General features: G+C 38.1%; 1 protein-coding gene across 4 annotated transcripts in view; it reads left to right on the plus strand.

Moving 5' to 3' along the window:
• Positions 1 to 19,908, plus strand: part of CDC42SE2 (CDC42 small effector 2) — an 82,063-nt gene that overhangs the window by 36,877 nt on the left and 25,278 nt on the right. For 3 of the 4 annotated variants that reach the window (XM_021530395.3, XM_077790031.1, XM_077790030.1), the window contains exon 4: positions 11,403 to 11,726. In XM_021530395.3, the coding sequence (XP_021386070.1) occupies positions 11,673 to 11,726 (54 nt within the window). In that variant the 5' untranslated portion in view covers positions 11,403 to 11,672. Of the gene's footprint in view, positions 1 to 3,732; positions 3,824 to 11,402; positions 11,727 to 19,908 lie in introns of those variants that run through there. The other variant, XM_021530396.3, reaches the window with a different exon arrangement.

Raw genomic sequence — 19,908 nt, forward strand, 5'->3', positions numbered from 1 at the left:
GAACATGAGCCAGCAGTGCCCTGGCAGCCAGGAGGGCCAGTCCTGTCCTGGGGTGCATCAGGCACAGCATCGCCAGCCAGGCAAGGGAGGAGATTGTCCCACTCTGCTCTGCACTGGGACAGCCTTACCTTGAGTGCTGGGGGCAGTTTTGGGATACACAATTTAAATATCTAAATATCTTTTTATCTAAAGCTATTAGAGGGGGAGGGTGACCAAGATGGTGGTAGGTCTCGAGGGCAAGGCTTCTGAAGAGTGGTTAAGCTGACTTGGTTTGTTCAGCTTGGAGAAGATAAGGCTGAGGGAATGACCCCATCACAGTCAGCTCAGGCTGGTTCTGTGAGCTCATGGTAGGGCATAGCCCAGATTCCTTAGTTCCTCTGAAGACATGGCCTAGCAGAGTTCTGCAAAGGAGGACAGACTTCAGTCAGACCTTCTTGTTGATGATGTCTGGATCAAAGCACTCTCCACTCAGAATGGGTTCATCCATCACTGACTTGCCAAACAGGAAGATCTCTAACAAAAAAAAATTAGTAAACATCTATCTACCTATCACAAAATTAAAGTCAGTGAGGATTTTCAACATTTTCAATGTTGGTAGTTACATTTTTATCATACTCCGTGGAGGTAAGCATTTTTATCACTGTAAGCAGCAAGAGCTCTCTGTGGTCAAGTACTTACTTTAAAGACTAAAGTAAATACTCAAATTCAACTCGATATTAAGGATCATTTGCTTTGAATTTCAATTTGGGAAAGGGAGAAGCAAAGAACAGTAATTCCTTTTAATTAAGGTGCATTTTATTAACGTGCTTTATCTGAATCTGAAATTTGAAGATAGTCACAAAGTAAGATATTTTGGAAATTACAGTATTTTTAATATGATAAACAACCCTGTACTGGTGTTATTGCTGGTAAGGAGATAAAGTGCTGTGCATGTGTAATGCCTTACTGAGAGCAGCTGTGTGTATAAAAAAAAAATCTCAGAGTTTCTGAATTTTTTCCCTTTTCTATGTTTCAATCTCTTTTGAAAAATAAGTGATCCTTCCAGAAAAAAAAAAAAAAAGTACTGTTGACATGAAAAATGTTATTTCATACTAACTACGACTCTAATATATGTATTATCTAATACCTGGGTTTTTTTAACCAGGTATCCCTAGGAACTTTTTTCAATTTGTAGTTGTTCTCCTTAGTACAGGCTGCCTATCTGATGTTTGTAGAGGCTTGTTAGGTTTTTGGTTGGTGGTTTTCCTACTTGCTGGATACAGCATGAGAGCCTTAGCCATAGGAATGAAATACTTTATGATTGCTGCAATTAGTAATTCTAGGTGGTGTATGTGGCTTCACATGGACATGTGCATGCACGTGCAGTTGCAGTAATTAGCAGGTTTCTTGTGTGTAGAAGTGACTGAAAGTGGTTTTTTGTGCTGGGGAAGCATAGGAGCTCTCCTTGTGTGCTTCTCAGAAGCTGTATGCCAGTTCATTGTTCTCTTTCCACTTGTTAAAGTGTTACAGAATTAGGACGCTCTTACTTGCATTATGGCATACTTAAATTATAGTACTTGGACCAGATTTCTTTGTTGCTGTGGGTATGTCTCGATTTTCCTTTCCCTAAAGTGACTTTAAGAAATGTCTGGAGGCAGGAGAAAAAAGCATTTACTGCTCTACACTGCTAGAAGAAGATGAAACTTGATCTTCTGTCTATTTATCACTTTGTGCTGTGTGTTACACGTTAATGTACTAGCTAATCTCTGGCTATTGATGGAGAATAGGAAAAAGCCAAACATTTTACCAATTTTCTTCTTCTCCACATGGTCTGGTCTGCAAACACACATAATGCTATGGTAAGGATTACTTGAATCCAGGTTTCTGACTAGAGCATTCTTTATGAAACTTGCTTTGTGAGTGTTCCCCATGCTTATCTTTAGAGTGAAATCTAAACAGGCCCAGTTAGGACTTTCCATCTCTCATAAGTTCTAAAATGTCTTTGCCTTCTGGCTCTGCTATATGCCCCAGTTACATCCTGCTTTTTCTGCCGAACTTGGGTGATATTTCTGCACCATTTTCTGTCTGAAGATGGACTGCATGTAAAATAAACCAAGTGTTCAATATACTGTTCTCAAGTGTCTAGTCAGGAAAATTTGATACCACTTCAGACCAGTCAAAGCCTAATTTAGACTCATGTATGTGTGGTTCTTGTGTGAGTGCTCTTCAAATGAACAGTAACAGCGGTAGGCTTTGAAGCCAAGAGATGTCACCTGTATTAAGTGCAGAGCGGTCATTTAAGTGAGCTCTGAGCGTACAGTACACTGAGCAGTAACAAGAGAATGTACTGCTTCTTGGGAATTGGTACACTTGAAAAAATGGACTGCATGAACTCACAGGCCTCTGCCTACAACTTCTGTGAGTACCCACTCCAGAAGTCCTACATTGCACTTCTACTCTGGAGTGACCCAAAGTATCTTGGAAAATGTGATTTGTCTTCACTTCTAGGTTTCTTTAAGCCATCTCCCATGTGCTTACATATGCATGCATATACAGAGTTCAAGTCATCTAAACAAGCTAATAATAGAGAAATTATAAAAGGGCTAGAGAACAATTATTAATGACTGGTAAGGCCTTAAATGATAGCAGGTTAAAAATACTCAGTTCTGTTGCGCTTCGAACAAAAACCTATTTCTGTTTTGTTTTTTGCAAGCTGTGGAACTGAAAGTTAAAGCAGAGACATCCTGCTGACACATTCTTGCCATTTGCAGCATGCATTGTCACATGCAGAGGAGGACTTTAACAGAATAATTCATACGGCTTTTCAGATGGCTCCATGTGAATCCTGGGTAGTTTCATGGGGTAGCAGTGAAATTGACTTATCCAGCCCCACAAAATGTAAGACTGCTTTTGCTTGCTGCTCTTGGTCTCATAATTGTTTTGCACTTGAGTGGGAGGTGAAGAAGTGATGTCCAGGTGTTAGATAAATTACTTTTAAGTAGAATTGCCTTGTTAAGACTTAGGCTTTGACATTCTTCTGTGATCTCAGACCCAAAGGGAGGTTGACAAAGCCTGGGGAGAAGAATGTACTGCTGATAGTGGACAAAAACAAAGCACAGTTTATGTGCCACAAGGACTTTTGGCACAACTCCTATGATAAGGAAGAAACTAATAAAGCAAACACAGCAACTGTGCTGAGACCAGCTCCAACTGGGTAAAAAGTAATCCTGGAAGAGGGAGACAGGGACCACTGACTCACAGCCCATGAACTAAAGAAACTTACCGATTCAGGAGAAAATCTGAGCATGTGAGCTACTTAGCATGAGAATCATTTAACCAATAAAAGATGTAATACTAATTAAAGATACCTGTGTAACTTACAGCAAATGAACTGTGCTTTCTGTGTTTGCTGAAATGTATAAATGGTGTAAAGTTTTGATGATTGGGGAGCCAGCCTTTAGTGGCCAAAGCTCATGCTTTGCACAAACTAGAATAAAAAGATAGGGATCCCTTGTCTCAGTGTGTAAATTGTCACTGCACACCAGGGACAACAGAAGTACAGCAACAATTTACTGAAATGCATTAAAAGGTCTTTAGAAATAATGTTACACTTGTGTTGCACTGCTGTTTTACAGTGGCTGGTTAAAAGCTGAAATAGTGGTGTTCCACAGTGATACATTTTTTGATGTGAAACACTCTACTATTGAGAGTTTGCCTCTGTGAACTCTTGCACTTTTAATGGCCTTTCTTCTCTTGTTCACAGTTCCTTCCTCTGTCCCAAACTAAACTTGAATATTGCTTTGATGTGTTAGCTTCCTGTGGAAAAAAGAACATTTTAAATGCTGTGAGTAATGCTTTTAATCTACTGTCATACTAAGAACAGGTGAGGGTCCCTTCAGTATCTTGTATGGTCTGCCATGTAGCATGTTGTGAGCATAGACTGTTCCATTCTCTCTAATGCTGCAGTGTTTTTAAAATTATGGTCTCCCTGGATGCCAATGCCAATTACTGTAAATCAAGGCAATAATAATAATAACAATTGGGCGTTCTTCAGGAAGGTTAGTTTGCTTGGGGGTTTCTTTCCATTCTTGACAGAAATGGTACTTTATTGACAGTTTGCCTTGAACCATTACTTTCCCCTGTTCACTTTTTCCTCCCTGGTATTACCTGTAAGAAGGAACAAGGAGGCTAGCTGAGAAAAGCATTGTTTTTCCTTCAACAGAACTTGCTACTTAAGAAGAAAATGTTATTGACCACTTAAAACCTTGTCTAACAGCCATTTTTTTAAATGCAAATGGGAAGTTGGTATGAAATAATATTTTCTAAACCATAGGAGTGAATTCTCAAAGGCTTCTCACTTGTTCTTAGCTGGCTGTTTTTGGAGGTGGGGCAAAATATGCCTAGACTATGTCTTAGGTAGGACACAGAATGTATTTATTAAGTCTGTGGTTTGCCTTCCTGTTATTTAGTAAAAAAATTTGGATTATTAGTTTTCTATTAGTCTTTCTAAGTTTTCATAGTGCAGAACTATTAGTGCTGTGGTTTCAAGAGAAGTAGGTTGCTGTGGGCATATAAGTGTGGGGAATAGTATGAGCTATGAATTGGCTGGTTCAGAAAGATGCACTGAATCCATATATATCAAATGTAGTTATTAATTAAAGACAGGAAGAAGCTTTGAAAAGAGCTGGACAAGAAGAATTTTAATATGACTAGGTGGTACTGTCTCATTTGTTGGTTCTGTGCCCAAAATAGTAAGTACCTTTCAAGGGCTGGATCCCTCAACTGAAATAAATAAATGTAAGTGAAGGGCTACAGAGTAAAATTCAAGCAGTTGCAGATGGGAGTGAAAAAAAAAAAAAGAAGAAGTAAAAATATTTAAAATCTTTCTGCTTTAAGGTCACAGCTGGCACTTGCAAATGTGTTTACTGTCACCTTCATAAGCTGTTCTTTCCTTGAAAGAATTGTGTGCTTTCCTGCTATCCCCTTCTTTACAGCTCCCTCTCAGGCTATCAGGAACCTGATAAGGAAAACCTATTATTTCTCCTTAGACACTTCTGTGGTTTCCTTTCTGTATCTTTTGCTGCTCTCCCATGTATTATTCCAGGTGGGTGGGTACATTTATTGCAGGGGACCTTGTGATGGCTTCCTACAAACTGAAAGCACAAAAGCTGGAGGTGTTCAGAGAAAGATGTGATTGTTCCTAAAGCTAGACTCTGTACTATTAGCTACAACAATAGTTAAAAAATCAACCTATCTCCTTTAACTAAAGTGTAAATAGTAACTCTATACCATTCCCCTGTTTTCAATAGTCTTTCAAAACTTTAACTCAGAAGCTGATAACTCTTATAATAGTAATTGTTTATGGCTATTAGTTTGTGTTGAGCTTCATTTGAAGTACAACCTATTTCTAAGTTGCTTAAGGAAATATACTAATGAAAATAATTTCTGTATTAATAGGGGTGAAAAAATAAGAACTGATTCCAAATGACTGATAATACCAAAGCAAAGCCCTACAGTCTTACCACTTTAGTAATTTTGTGAAAAACTGTCACAAAGACATGAATAAAATAACCTTTTTACAGAGTCAGGACATATAAATTCAGGTTTTAAAAATGCACAAGAAAGTCTAACTCAGACTTTGAAGAAGATTGTTAAATGTCTTGAAACTAAACCCTAAGGGACTTGGGAAGCACTAAGGCAGAATCAATATGAGAAAATTACGAGGAAGTTAAAAAAGGATTTCAGCCTTATTCAGGCTATGTTGATGGTGAATGTTGTCTTTTATGTGGCAAGAGTTATTTGCAGCTCAAGTATCTCAGGGTTTGGAAGTGCAGAGCATAATTGCTGCTTAAAAATCAGTGTCAAAGTGCCCAGAAGTGTCTGTTCTAGTAGGAAATGGAGGAGGAGTGCTTCTGTAAGTTCAGTGCCCTGATGAGATAAAGTTTTTGATATAAAATTCATGAATGGAGGGAACTTTCTCTGTAGGTTGTCTTTGTTTAAAACCTCTTGCTTCTTGTAGATTGTTTTATTTCAAAAAATTAGACTAGCAAATGAATAAACACCTCTCACTTCCTTTGAGAGCTGGAGAGTCTCCTCTGGTTGCTACAGCTGAGCTGTAAGTGTATTTAAATTAATACACCTTAGTCCTCCCCTCATTTGTAGTTGCCACATGACTTTATTTAGTCATCATCAAGAGGAAATAGTGTGGCTACAATAGAAATTTAAGGTGCAAAATGTGAAAGAAGTCTTAAAAATACACTCAGAGATGACAATTTTCTACTTTCAGCTTGCAGGATGGAAAGAAATTATAGTTTTTCAAATCCTTTAAGGCAAAAAAAAACAACTAAATTAAAATACCCATAGGATTAATGTATTTATCATAGGATAAATCTCCTATAGGAAGACTAACTGGAAGGTTTTTTTCTTAAGTACTTGAGACTAAAATTCTAGTAGGGGTCTTGGTCGTGACTTTGTGCCTACATGTGCTTCTTACGGCACATCATGTTGTGATATGACATACCATGGCATGGCATGATTTTTGTTCATGATTTGCCTTTTTTTTTCTTTTTTTTCTTTTTTTTTTTTTTTTTTTTTTTTTTTAACCCTTTCCCCCCCCCCATTCTTCTTAAATAGTACTTTGGGCTTTGGAGCAAGCCTAGTTAAATTCAGATTTTTTTTTTTTTTTCTATAATTTTTATTTTCTTCTTCCTGTGGTTGTATTTGTTTCAAGTGATTGTCAAAGAGCGTTGTTACCACATTTCCTGTGTAAAGCCACAGTGAACGGTACACAGTCAAAGGATATAGAAAATTCACCCTTAAAAGGATGCCTTTTTAAAAAGGCCAGACTGTTCTCAAGCTGTATATTTAATAAATAGTTTTATTCTAACTGACTCTCCACAGCATATTGTATATTCCTGTTTGTATCAGTTTAGGTAAATGCTGTCTAACCTGTTCTATATCAATAAATGTGAAAAGCTCAGAGGGAAAATAGATATCTTAGTTTACCTTTCTGTAGGAATCTCCTGTTCCCCTCTGGGAAGGGGTGGGGCGGAACCAGGAAGCCACATCCAATGGGACACAGGTGAGGAGAGGGGGGAGCAGGTCAGGGAGAGCCCATCACACCTGAGACTTAGGGAGGAGGGGAAAGGTGTGTGGAATAGACCAATGTGACATAACTCCATAGTGCAATATAAAAACTACTCAGGTTAATTAATTTATTTATTTTTACAAATTCCCAATCACCCATTGCAAAACAACAACTAAGTAAGCTATTTAGTGCATCGCAACACATTTCCTCCTTTCCTGCTCTGTACTTTTCTCACTGAAAACCTAATACTACTTTAGTAAGAAAAATGGGTGATAATGTAATAAAATACGCTTTGCCCACAAATCATTAATGCAGTGCTTGCACTTCTTGACTTTATGACTGATATTTAAGAATAAGCAGTAGTTTTGGTTTCTGCCTTAGACCAGCCATTGTGGAATAAACCTTAGGGTGAAGAAAATTGCCTTATTGGTGTTTCACTTTAAATTTTAAACAATGTATTATTTTTAAAATCTTGATTTCTTTATATTTAGAATTTCTATAAACATTATGAAATTGGTATCATAACTAAGGTATAAAAGCATTAAGATGCAACAAAGTTGTTCAGCATGATAATCCTGTGTGTTTTTGTAATGTGAATCATACACTCTAAAATAAGTTGCATTCAGAGTTCAGAAAGTTTACATGGGAAAAACAGATTGGGCTTTCACCAGTCATTGCTCTGATAAATTTCTGGTTCAGACAGAATAGTTGTCTTGTCTTTTGAATGTGAGCTCTACAGTGCCACTCTGGTTTTGCTCTTTGCTCAGTTTATGGTGCTCAAAGGGTGGCAGAGCTATTCCTGTGAAGTGTGTTCTTCAGCCTCTGTTGTGCTCTTCATCTGGCAGGTCTGCACAGACAAATGCAGCAATACTGCAAACATACTGTTAGGGTGATGAGACACTGGCACAGGGTGCCCAGAGAAGTTGTGAATGCCTCATCCCTGACAGTGTTCAAGGCCAGGTTGCATGGGGCCCTGAGAAACCTGGGCTGGTGTAAGGTGTTCCTGTGGAAGGGAGGCTGGAACAAGATGATCTGTAAAGTCCATTTTAATCCAGACCATTATATGGTTCTGTGACTCAAATCTTAATCCTATGAAAAAGGAGGGAAATACTGCTTGTATTTTGAGACCTCATTAATTGCAGCTAGGCTTGGGATGCAATTCCTACCTGCAAGTTTTGCAGGAGCAATTTCCCATGAGATTGCTAGTGTGCTAATATTACATAATTACCTGACTAGAAGCTGTAGGCCACTATGATTTTTCTTTCTTTCTTTATATAACCAATAATTTGGAAAAAAACAGTAGAATTTTCCTGCTTCAACTTGTTCTTTAAACAAGCAACTAACAGTGTAAGAGAAGTTTTAGTGTGTTGTCATTAACATCACAGCACCAATGCACCTTTTTGCTTTCAGCTTAATCGCTTTTTTTTTCCATATTGGTGCAACAGATTTATACTTGATATTCATATGAACTTGATTCCTGTAAAAATCATTTTTTTAGTGGACTGGGAAGATGTATGAAATTCCAGAGCTCTAAAAAATATTGCTAAGGACTTGTTTGCCTTTTAAGAGGTGCAGTTAATGTCAGTTTTCTCCAGACATACTGATATGTTAGCTGTGTGTTTTAATAAAAAGTCAAAAGATTGAAGAAGTGTTAGTGGTTGCAGAACCACCAAATTAAAGGCGAATGCAGCACTTTACAGGCTATAGAACTAAAAATGCCTTTTCAAGAATTAACATGTAATCAGAGATTATTCTTTACAATCATTAGCTTGGATTTGTCATTTGAAACCTTTAGATCTAAGACAGGGAGTTAGTTTTGACTGTCCTGAAGGTCACAAGTCCTGCATGCAGAGAGCAGCTGTGTAGAGCAAGGCTTCTGTGCCCTTGGGTATTCTGTGACCAGGAAGAGCTTTCCAGGCTCACAGGTGCCCACACAAGCCCTTCAGGTTTGCTCCCAGGGCTTCAGCTCTGCACAGTGCTAGGGGCTGCAGTGAGCTGGAGGAGTGTGCCAGCTGTCAGTGAACAAACACAGAGGCAGATCAACAAAAGGAATCTCCCAGCCCTTCAGAGTATGTTTTCTGTACTTGGGTGTAACAGGAGGATCCAAGTTAACCCTCTGTAAGAACAAGAATTTGGTGTGTTAGTTCTGGACTTAGTCAGAAAGAGATTGTAAGGAAGCAACAAGTATCATAATTTTAGAAGTCACAAATCAGAGTATTGGGGTACTTGCAGAGCAAGAAAAGCTGACTGTACAATATCCATTCCTTGCTCTAGCAGCTTAGAATATATCAAACTTCAAAATACTAACTTTGAGTGTTTGATTTCTCAGTTCCTCATAATCTGAACAGCTAGCACTGAGGAAGCATTGCTGTGTTTCAGAACAACTTCATATCTATCTTAGAAGTAAATCAACCAGCTCTTAAGGAGACATAAGCTGTACAAACATGGGACTAGAATTGTCAAATGTTACATGCTTAGCAGGAGTTAACATACAAATCAAATTTAGAGAAGAATTTTGTGGCATGCAAATTCTGAGCCTGTAGAGAACAGCAGAGTATTTTTCTGTCAAGGTGGTCTTTGTTACTCTTGCTATTTAATGTTAATGAAATTTTCAGTCACCAGAATAACTATGAAAATGGCTGTGAAGCCACCTAAGTGTGGAGTGAGAACTTCTGTAGAGACTTCTATTTTCATTCTTGGGCTTCACACTACTGATTGTTGAAACCTGAGTTTTATTACAATTTCTTGATTCATTCATGAGATTTAGATGGTGATCTTTAAAGGAGGAAAACCATCTTTTAAGTAGTTAAAATGTGTCATGTTAGCACTGTTCCAAGACCTTTTTTTAAGTGCCTAACAAGCAAAAGGTTCTATAGAAGTATATTTGTCAGACCAGGGTTTCGGTTTCCTTTTCTAGGTTTCCTTCTTGCCCTCAAGGTCTCCTGTTTAAAAAAATTGCTTTGTTTTATATGGTATTAGCAATAGGGTAAGCTAGCAAATCATATTCCCCCCCCCCACACCCCACTTCCTGTTCTGATCTTTAAGCAAGGAATGTCAGAAACAGGCTGATAAACCTAATTTTGACAGTATCAGTTGATTTTTCAAAGCTAGGAGACAGGAGTACTTTAGATGTGATTTTGCTATTTAGATGTTGTTCCTGCAGCATGAATTTTTTTTTCTCAAAGAGCTTCAGATAGTGTCTTAAAAGCCAAGAAGTGTGAGAGCTTCCCAAAAGCTTTGGAGATAGAAAAGGTTCTGCTGTATTCTTTTTGTGCATGTTTAGACAGCAGTTGTGGAAAGTACATGGCTAGTCATGGCCACGTAGTGCAGTGACTTGGCACGTATGTAATAAATGAGGGACAGAGCTAATGAAGGTGGAAGCACACAGAATGTGTGTATTGCTGCATGCCTGGAGCCTCCAAAGAACTTCACACTGCGAGGAATTGCATAGAAATAGAAATTGCATAGTTGTGCAAATGTTTGTGTGAGTGAAGATGCGGTTTTATAAAGAATTATTAAGGAATATGCCTGTAAAAACTTCTGAATATTCATTATCTCACTTCGCAAGTAAAGTTTAGGATGTGCGGCAAGATAACTGAAGTCTCACAGGAATTTTTATTGCACTCCTACTGAAACAAACCAGAATGGAGGTTTACCAACAAGCATAATTTGAGCAAAGGAATGGTTGGAATCTGAAGCCTCATTTGTTCCACTTGAGGAGTTATAGAGGTTTAAGGAAATAATTTCAAGGTCTACAACTATTTTGAAGTCAACTGTAGCATAGGATAGAAGGGGGTGGAAGGAAAGAAAATACATTGTGTTGACCAGATCCAGCCATTTTGCAAGTATTCTATAAACAGAACTGTATGTGTTTCCTGAACATTTACGAGACCATACCATTGATTGACAATTGTCTAACCGGGTTGAGGTTAAATACCATTTAAATCTCACATTGTGAGTGTATGATGAGAAGTATGTGTGCTTTGGGAAGTATAATGTGTTAACAGGCACAATTCTCTAAGAAGATAAAGGTGTGTATGGGTAATTATCACTTTCTGAAATGACATTTGAAAGTTAGAAACAAATCAAGATGACTGCCAAAAGTTTGAATGCCAGTTCTTGGTATCACTTCACCAAACCAAAGCGGGAATGTAAATGGATTTATGGTATATGCCATTTCTGGGAGTCACTGTAGAAAAAAGTGCATTACTTGTTTACTGATGTCTTTCAATCTGTGATTTGGGGTATTACCAAGAAATCAGTGGTGTGGGTGGCTGGCTTGGACCTTAAGATTCTTTGTATTCTCTCTTTTTGATTAATGTACTTCTGTTTTCAGGTTCATGTAACGCTAGGGACCAAAGAAGCACACGTAATATTTCTCTGGTGCTGGGATCAACCTTCTGGAAGAAGACTCTACAATAACTTTTTGCCTTCAATTTCTTTGTCCTGGGACTGACTTGTCTTTGGAGAAGAGCTCATCAGAAAAGAAGATTTTCACATTGGAGCCATTAAAATTAAACCTGTTCAAAGAACTTACTACCTGCACACAGACTTACAAAGGTTGAGTCCTGCTTTTCATCTGTGTTCCCACTTCAGACTGTAAACGATGAGTGAGTTTTGGTTGTGTTTCAACTGCTGCATTGCAGAACAGCCTCAGCCTGTAAGTATAAATATCGGTACTGCCTTGTTTTTATGTAATTAACTAAATTGTTCACATTTTTTAGTTTTCTTATGTTACATTTATTTTATTTTTTAATTAAGGCTGTTTGGCCTGGTGAGAATTAAGCAGTTAACTGATAACCTGCCTTAGTAGGGATCAAAAAAAGTCCATTCTGAACTACTGTCACTTTCCTGTCCTTGACATCAAATCTATCCAAAGTCTTTGGAAAGAGCCTATATTTGTTGGAATTGAAAAGGAGGGAAAGGGAAAAGGGTGGTGAATATGTAAACTGTCTTCCTAGAGTAATACCTTTTTAGTGGAGATGTGCAAATGTCCTCACTTCTGTGTGACTTAAGGCCTGCTTTTGGGTGTGGTTAGACAATGGTAGTAGAAGAAAATGATTACATTAAAAAATCCAAAGTGAAATCGAGTCCTTCAACACCTTCATTTAAAAAAGGATTTAATCTTTGACTCTTAGGTTAGTTTTTATATTAAATCTTTGAAGAGTGAAGGGATGCATTCATATTATAAATACTTTCTTAAAAATAAAATTTAAAATGATTGTTGTGTGAAAAAGTACACAGCAAATTATTAGATAAAAGAAAATTTCAAAGCATATGTTAGGAAAACAGAAAATACAGAAATATTCTTTGTTTTCATATATTTTTAAGTACCTTTAGAGTATGTTTCCGAGTCCAGTGCTGTTGGAAGAAATTCTTCCTGTATGAAGGCCAAATTAACCAGGAATGTGGTTAGGACTGTGAGTAAGATCATTGTATGATGTGATATCCAGATCAAGCTAAAAGCACTGTCATTTCTAATAGAAATATATCTATGTATTCTATATAGAAGTGACAGTGGTCATACAAGAGCTTTATAAATATGTTAAAAAAAAAACAAAACAGTTACTGCTGGTAGTATTACAGTAAGTAAGAGAAACCCAGACTGAATAAAGAAACCTTACATTAATATACTCAGCTGCTAATACTTTGCTTTAGGGAAACTAAAGGATTGAATAAAAGCACCTCACGTTAGGCATTGTCATTGCACAAAGCCTGAAAGCCAGACCAATGGCATACAAATATTAAAGTATGACCATTAACATTTTGAACTAATGAGTGCAACTTTATTTCAGTCTCAGTCAAGCAGAGTTGTGGGAAATGAACTCTGAGATATCAGCATGGGAAGCTGTGATCCTCCTCTCTTGCTTGAATACCATGCAATCCTTTAGAATGCTAATCTGTACTTATATAGAGCCAAAGTTATTTGTCTCTGTTTTTGAACATATATTTGAATACGATGTGACAGTTCAAAGTATTTCAGATAGCAAAATGACATATTCTGCTAGTTTTTGAGAATCCCAAGGCTCAGTCCTTATAACATCTTGAGTTCTATGATCTCTTGAAGCAGGTGGAGATTGTATATGGAAAGCGGAGGAAAGGGAGGCAACCCACTGTGTTTCTGCTGATACTGTGCATTGGCTTGCTAATCAAAACCTTCCTTGTGTTTAAGATAGTAATAGCATTTTGTTGAGCACTAACCTAGTTTCTGAAATGTGCCTTTCAAGTCTTGTAGGAGACTTGCTTGTTGTGAAGTGCCAAAATCCTTCAGGATATGTCTCAAAAAAAGAGATGTGTGCCCTTCTTGGCATGCTTGATGAAAGGAACTTAGTTGTCCTTGCCCTGCAGTTACTCATCTCATTTTGCTGTGTCGTATTGTACAGCACTTGTTCTGCCATGCTCCGTTGCACTAAGTGGAGTATTTAATCAGACACTTAAAGTAAGTACAGGAATGTTTTTACTTTGAGTAAGTACAGGAATGTTTTCCATTTCTGACAAATAGCAAAGCATGTACTGTAACTCTGAGGCAAATGAGTCTGATAAATGAGACAAGTGATAAACAAGCAGTTTTCCCTGTTTCTGCAGATGTGTGCTTGCATGTTCAAGAGACTTGCTGAAAAACATGCTAGTTTTTAGTCTCAAAATACTGTTACATATTTCCCCATATTCACTGAGTGAAACATGCAAACTTGGATAAAAGTTATGTGTCTGACCCCTGGTGTGCATTCAACTTGTCTGTTGAGCTCAGTTTCTAAGGAAAAATGCCTAATCTGCCCAGTCTCATTCCTTTCATGTGCCTTCTTTCATTTTAACTCCTGCATCATGGCTCGCCTATGTGTCCCAGCCATTTCATGTTCAGCCAATACATGTTGAGTGGCCTTCTTCTGTGGAAGGACTAATATAGTCTTGTTGCAGCACCAACATCCACCAGCCTCTCAAAATAGACCTTGGAAGTGGGAGGTTAATTTGCTTGTTGTTCTGATCAATGTTTAAAATGTTCCTTCTATTTTTAAACTTATATTTATTATGGAATATTGTGAGTCAGAAGTGACCCAAAACAATCATGGAGTCCAGCTCCTGTCCCTGTGCAGGACAGCCCCAGAATTCACTCTGTGTGCTCAGCAGCGTGTCCAAGTGCTTCTTGAACTCTGTCAGGCTGGTGCTGGTGTGACCACTTCCCTGGGGAGCCTGTTCCAGTGCCCAGTCACCCTCTGGTGAAGAATCTTTTCCTATATCCAGCCCAAACTTTCCCTGACGCTTCTTCATGTGTTCCCTTGTCACTGTTCAGCAGAGAAATGAGGATCAACACAGCAGGAAAATTTTATCCACATGATCAGTTGCCTGTCCATCCTGTTCCAGGGCCTCATGGCTGTTGTGTAAGGGCACTTGGGAAGGTGAGGCAGCCTGGGAGGGAACTTGCCTGTCACTGCAAGCAGTAGTAACCTGCTTCTATTCTCCCCTGTGTCTCCTAGGTCCCGTTATTCTGCCAGGGGACGTGTTCTGAAATTTTTTTTTTCTAAATATCTTTGGCAGATGCTGATATCTGAGGCACCTTTAATGTCATGGGTAATGACATAAATGTTAACCCTCCTTGCTAGAGGGGGAAATAAAAAAAAAAAAATCTTAATAGTTGCAGATTTATGTGGTATTTTTAGCATTCATTGAGCTAAGGTGTTACCTTCTGTCTTGAAATCCAGGATGCCATAATTGTCCTCGCTTTCTGCTGGCAAAATTCTAGCACACTGCATTTGAAATGGTCAAATACAGCATCTGTATTCTTTTCAGCCATAGTGCACTTAACATGAGAACTGTACATGCATGAGTCCTTTCAGTCATTTTTATGGAAGGACACTAAGAACACATTACTTTGTGAATTTCACAGCATACCCCAGAGCAGAACAGCAACAGTGTTGCAGTTATTTACTAGTGTTCTTTGTGGGTCCTTAAATCAAAGATAGTGTTCAAGTATTACCATCATCTTTTAGTGAATTGTATCTTGGTACAGCTTTTAGTCTTTTGTCAGTGCTAACAGGATGCACTGTGCTACTGTGAAATAAAACACCTGTCTTGGAAAGCAGTGTTCTACTCTCTCTCCCCTAAACATTACTTTGGTTGTTAAATATTTCACTTGGTATATCCAAAACGGCAGTACCCACCATCACCAAAGGCACATGTTGGAAGCTGGATCTCTAAAATTCTCTGTAATAGAGTGATAAAATGAAGAAAGCAGGTATTATTCAAAGTAACAGAACTAATTAGGGATGCAGCTGAAGAAAGCATGTTCCTTGTGGTGGCTTCTTAATAGCCTGAGGTTCTTAGCACAGTAGAATCCAAACAAAAGCCAAGGGAGAGTGTTCTTGTATCACCATCTAAGTTTTTTGGGGTTTTTTTTATTCATACTATATATTACCACAATGAAGACTTCAGACAAATAGTTGCTTTCATAATCTGTTTTTGTGATACCAAGGATGAGATATTAATCTATTAATAACTATGTCCCGATTTTCTGGGTGGTTTAGGTAGCCTGAATTCAGTTTCTTATGATCTGACCTTTGTTTTGGGAAAAGTAGCACTTTCTGTGATTGTATGTTTTCTTACACTTCCCACTGATATCCTTTCTAGGTTCTGTAAGCTGATTTTATTTCCTAGTCCAAGATCAGTAATTTTTCACATGCTTCCTCTGTGCTATCATCTCATCCACTGCTATGTTTCACTAAACTCTGCCAAATTCCCACTACGAGATGCATTGCTTGATAACAGAAGCTTAGAAATCTTGCAGGTTTTTAGAGGACGTGTCCACGCTTTCTTTCTTAGGCTAAGCTTGTTGCCTACACCAGGAATCTGTTATTTTCCTATCCTGCTTTCTTCCTGGTCTGTCCATTTTTAACTTGCAAAGTTAATTTTTGGTCTGAGAAGCCTTTGGTTATGATCTGGTGCACTCCCACCTGACTTGGGCCAAAGCTCAGTACAGCTGAGCTTTTCAGTTTGCTTTGACCTTGCAGTAAAATTATTGCTCTACAAAAAAATAAACTATGCTCTCTTACTTCTGGCTCCAGGCTTCCTTCCCTAGTTAATTTGTTGATGTTTTGTTGCTTGTCTCTTGTTTAGATTATTTCCACTCTGTGTTTTGTCAAGGAGTTGTTAGAGTTTTGTTGCATGCTATGCCATAACTGTTTAAGGTGGTTTGGAAAGTGAAGTTTGTTTAGTGCCTCTTTTGATGTATGAAAGAAGATTGACAGGTAGGTATTTAGAGTGGGGAGGCAAGTCTTGAAAGAGAAGCAGGAAAAACCCTGCACATTCTGCTGTGTAACTGAATGCTGGATAGTTCAGAAGACATAAGTTATCTTAACAGGTTACTAAGGAAATTATCCACAGATGGATGTTGTCAGCCCTAGCTTCCTTTCTGGAGGAGTCATAGATACAGCTGAGGATACATCTTAACACTGTAATTTATGCAACTCTTAAAAAGGAGAATTAAACATTCATTCATTAAACATTCATAAGGCACCTTTATGTGCTTTATAACTGCAGAATGAATCAACCCCCCAGCAGGCACACATACCACCTTGCTACTTGAAGTACTGGTTCAGGCTCTGTGTTCAGTACTACTGCTCTGTGCAAGTGCAGCTTCCAGTTTAAAATACCTGAACTCAAGCTCTTTTTTTCAGTAAATTCAATCATTCTACTGCATTCAGTAATCCTAGGACAGACTCATGTAAAAGATGACGACCTTAGAGAGCCCTTAGATTTCAGAGTTATCCTTCTGAGTTATGTTTTGAGCTTCCAGTTTAGAGGCTTGAAATTATTTATTTTTCCTATTTAGAGCTATTGTTAGAAGTAGCTTGAGGGAACACCTTATCACAGGGGGAGAATCAAAAAAAGCAGCAAAATGCTTGGCTTTTATTTATCAAACCTGAACTGCTTGTATGACTTTCACCTGATAGAGCTGCTCTGGATGTTTCTTTTACCTTTAAATTAGCCACCACACATCTTAAAATATTTTTGGAGATGTTCAAGTATTAAACTGTTTACAGAGAAAACAAAGGAAGTGTTTTGTGATTATGTATAAATACCTGAATGAAAATTAACTTAATATTTTATGTTCTTTTATTATGGCTGTGAAATTTTTAGCCTTTCATTCCTGATGCTATTTACTTAATATGATACTAGTTGATGACATGGAAAATAACTCTTTGAAGGAGTTTGGAAACAAGAATTATGCCAGCTTTCTGTTGATGATAATGTGTGTTGCCATTATCAACATACTTGGAGAAGGCTGTAATATGCTTTTAATATCTGCAGGCTCCACGGAGCTCAGGCTTTCCACTTAAACATGGGCAGGAAGTAGATTGTGCTATTTGTTGATCAGGCACCAGTGCCAGAGCGCTTGAATTTCTTGTTTCTTATTTCTCTTAAAACTCCAAAGTGAGAAGACCTTTTCAAGGGCAAAACCCTGGTATGAGTCACTGACAAAAGGAGCTTCCACAAGCCCCACTATTGATGCTTCAGAGCAAAGGTTGATAGTTTTGCAAGCACCCTTGTAGACTATGCTGAAGCATTTCCAGTGCAATTTTAAATAATTTTTCTAATGGAACTTGAAGCTGTGAAACCCTGGTGTTTCTGGTGTGCCTTAGTTCTAATGTTTGTCAGTTCAGCTCTTTTATCCCATTCTGCGTTTCATGTCAGAGCAGGGGAGATGGAGAAGCACGAAGATTTAGGGGCATTTCTACTTGCCAACAGCTAGAGGCAGTGGTAATCTGGACATAGCCTGAGAGATGTGCACTTTCACTGACAGTATTTGAAAGTATGCTTTGTGTTAGTACACAGAGAAGTCAGTCGTTGCCCTGGAGCTACATGTTCAGCCTTTTGGCTTTGGCTGCTTTTGATTTGAAAGGGAGCATTGAGATTAGGAGCTTCCTCTGCTTGATATCTTACTGTATTTTTATTGTAACTTTTCTGGAATGGATCTCAGATATTCTGTTGGTGATAATTCTTAAGACCAATATGAAATTTAAAAAAATATGTCTTTTTAAATTGCTGTTTTAGAGATCTTTGCCTGCGCTTGCATTTTCAATTCCCAACATTAGCATTTCACAATGCTGAAAGTTTTCCTTTTTCAGACTGTTCCTCAAACATCTGGTTCTGCAGCTCTTGTCATGACACTTACTTACACAGGAGATGTGCATGATACCAAAGTTCTGATTTAATTTCAATAATGATATTCTTCACTGTTCTCAAAGATTGTGAATTTATAAGGTATCCATTAAGTCAGAGACTTTACTAGATAATTGCTTGTAATTATTTTCTTGCCTTTTTCTTCAGAGTGGCTTAGCTGATCACTCTAAAATGCTGACTGCTGTAATTCTGGGTGAATATCCTGCCACAGGAGGCAGAGTGGGGAAAATAGATTAGTGGAGGCAAGGGAGAAAAGCTGAAGCTGTCAACTGCACTCAGATGCAGATTCAGGGAAGTAATGACTCTCTGAACCCATTGGGTATTTTTTGTTTGTCAAATAATTTTAGAGAGTTTTTTTAGTTACTTGGGTGTATCCTCAAGACAGCTGTAGTTAACTTTAGCCAAGGAAAGATAACCATCTCTCTTTGTATTTACTCTCTCGAATGTGTAACACTGAGTGATTTTTTGTAATATGTCATGCTCTGAAAGTGACTTGACATTAAAAGGGATGAGGTTCACATTAAATTTTTTAAATAGTTTAAACTACTTTATCTCTCTTATTGCAATTGAATATTCAGCTCGTTCAGGCTTAGAAAGTAGTCTGGGTTTATAATATGTTGTCATTAGCATGGACAGGGTCTTAATTTCTTTTCTCTGGCTTGTGGTATAACTTTTTCAGGGTGAACATAACCACCCCGATGGTCTGCTTGATAGTGTATGGTAAAGGACTACCTAGTTCACAGTTCATAAGTTTTGGTACTGGGATGTTCTCAAATCAGACTGTTGTGATTTATGTGATTCTCATCTGCTCAGGATGGTTTCAAGTTGGTATGTGGATGCCATATATCCAGAGAATGATAAATTTAACTGAGCCCAAACTGTGATTTGTCTTTTTAAGTTTGCCCAGACCAGCCTTTCTTTGCTGACATAGGATGGCATTTCATGCTCTACTGTTCAGCCACCTGGAGTTTTCCATCTCTGGGCCAGACATACAGAGCTCACCTCATCACAGTGCACAGGAGGAAATAGTTGTTGCTTGTTGCTTATCAGCGTCTGCATTCCCTCTGGTTTACATCCACCTCTCTGGGAAATGGTGTAACACAAATCCTTGTACTTCAAGTTTGTTAAAAGAAGTTGTGACCTTTTAAATATTGTACTTACTTAAAGAGTAAAAACATTTCCCATGGACAGTGTGTCATGACCGCTGAGTGTAGGTAAATGCTCTGGAAATTCAGCATTCTTTTATTCTGGCTTCAGACAGCTCCAAGTAGGTTCAAGTCTCACCTTCGCCCAAACCCTCCAGTTCTGTCACTGGTGCTGAGTTCTGTTTTCTTGCAGTTCAGGCTTGACTCATTTGAAGGTTCAACATTGCAATTCTTGTTTTACAGCTGGAAAATGTCAGGCAAGTTATTTGGAGAGCTGTGTGGTGGTCCATCAGTTGTTTCAAAACCTGTGACCTTAAATTAGGAAGGAATGGAAAAATTTGGACGTACAGGATAACATAGTGGAAAATTAATCTAATTTGTATAAAATGGAAGAAAATACTCCCAACAGGATTTATGAATAGATATTATTTGCAGATTATACCATAATTATAGAATTTTAGAGGTGGAACTGATGTCCTGGGAGGCTGACCTGGAACAGAGACTAGACAGAGCTAAAGGAAT

The sequence above is a fragment of the Lonchura striata genome, chromosome Z (assembly GCF_046129695.1).
Source record: "Lonchura striata isolate bLonStr1 chromosome Z, bLonStr1.mat, whole genome shotgun sequence".
NCBI classification, from domain to species: Eukaryota; Metazoa; Chordata; class Aves; order Passeriformes; family Estrildidae; genus Lonchura; species Lonchura striata.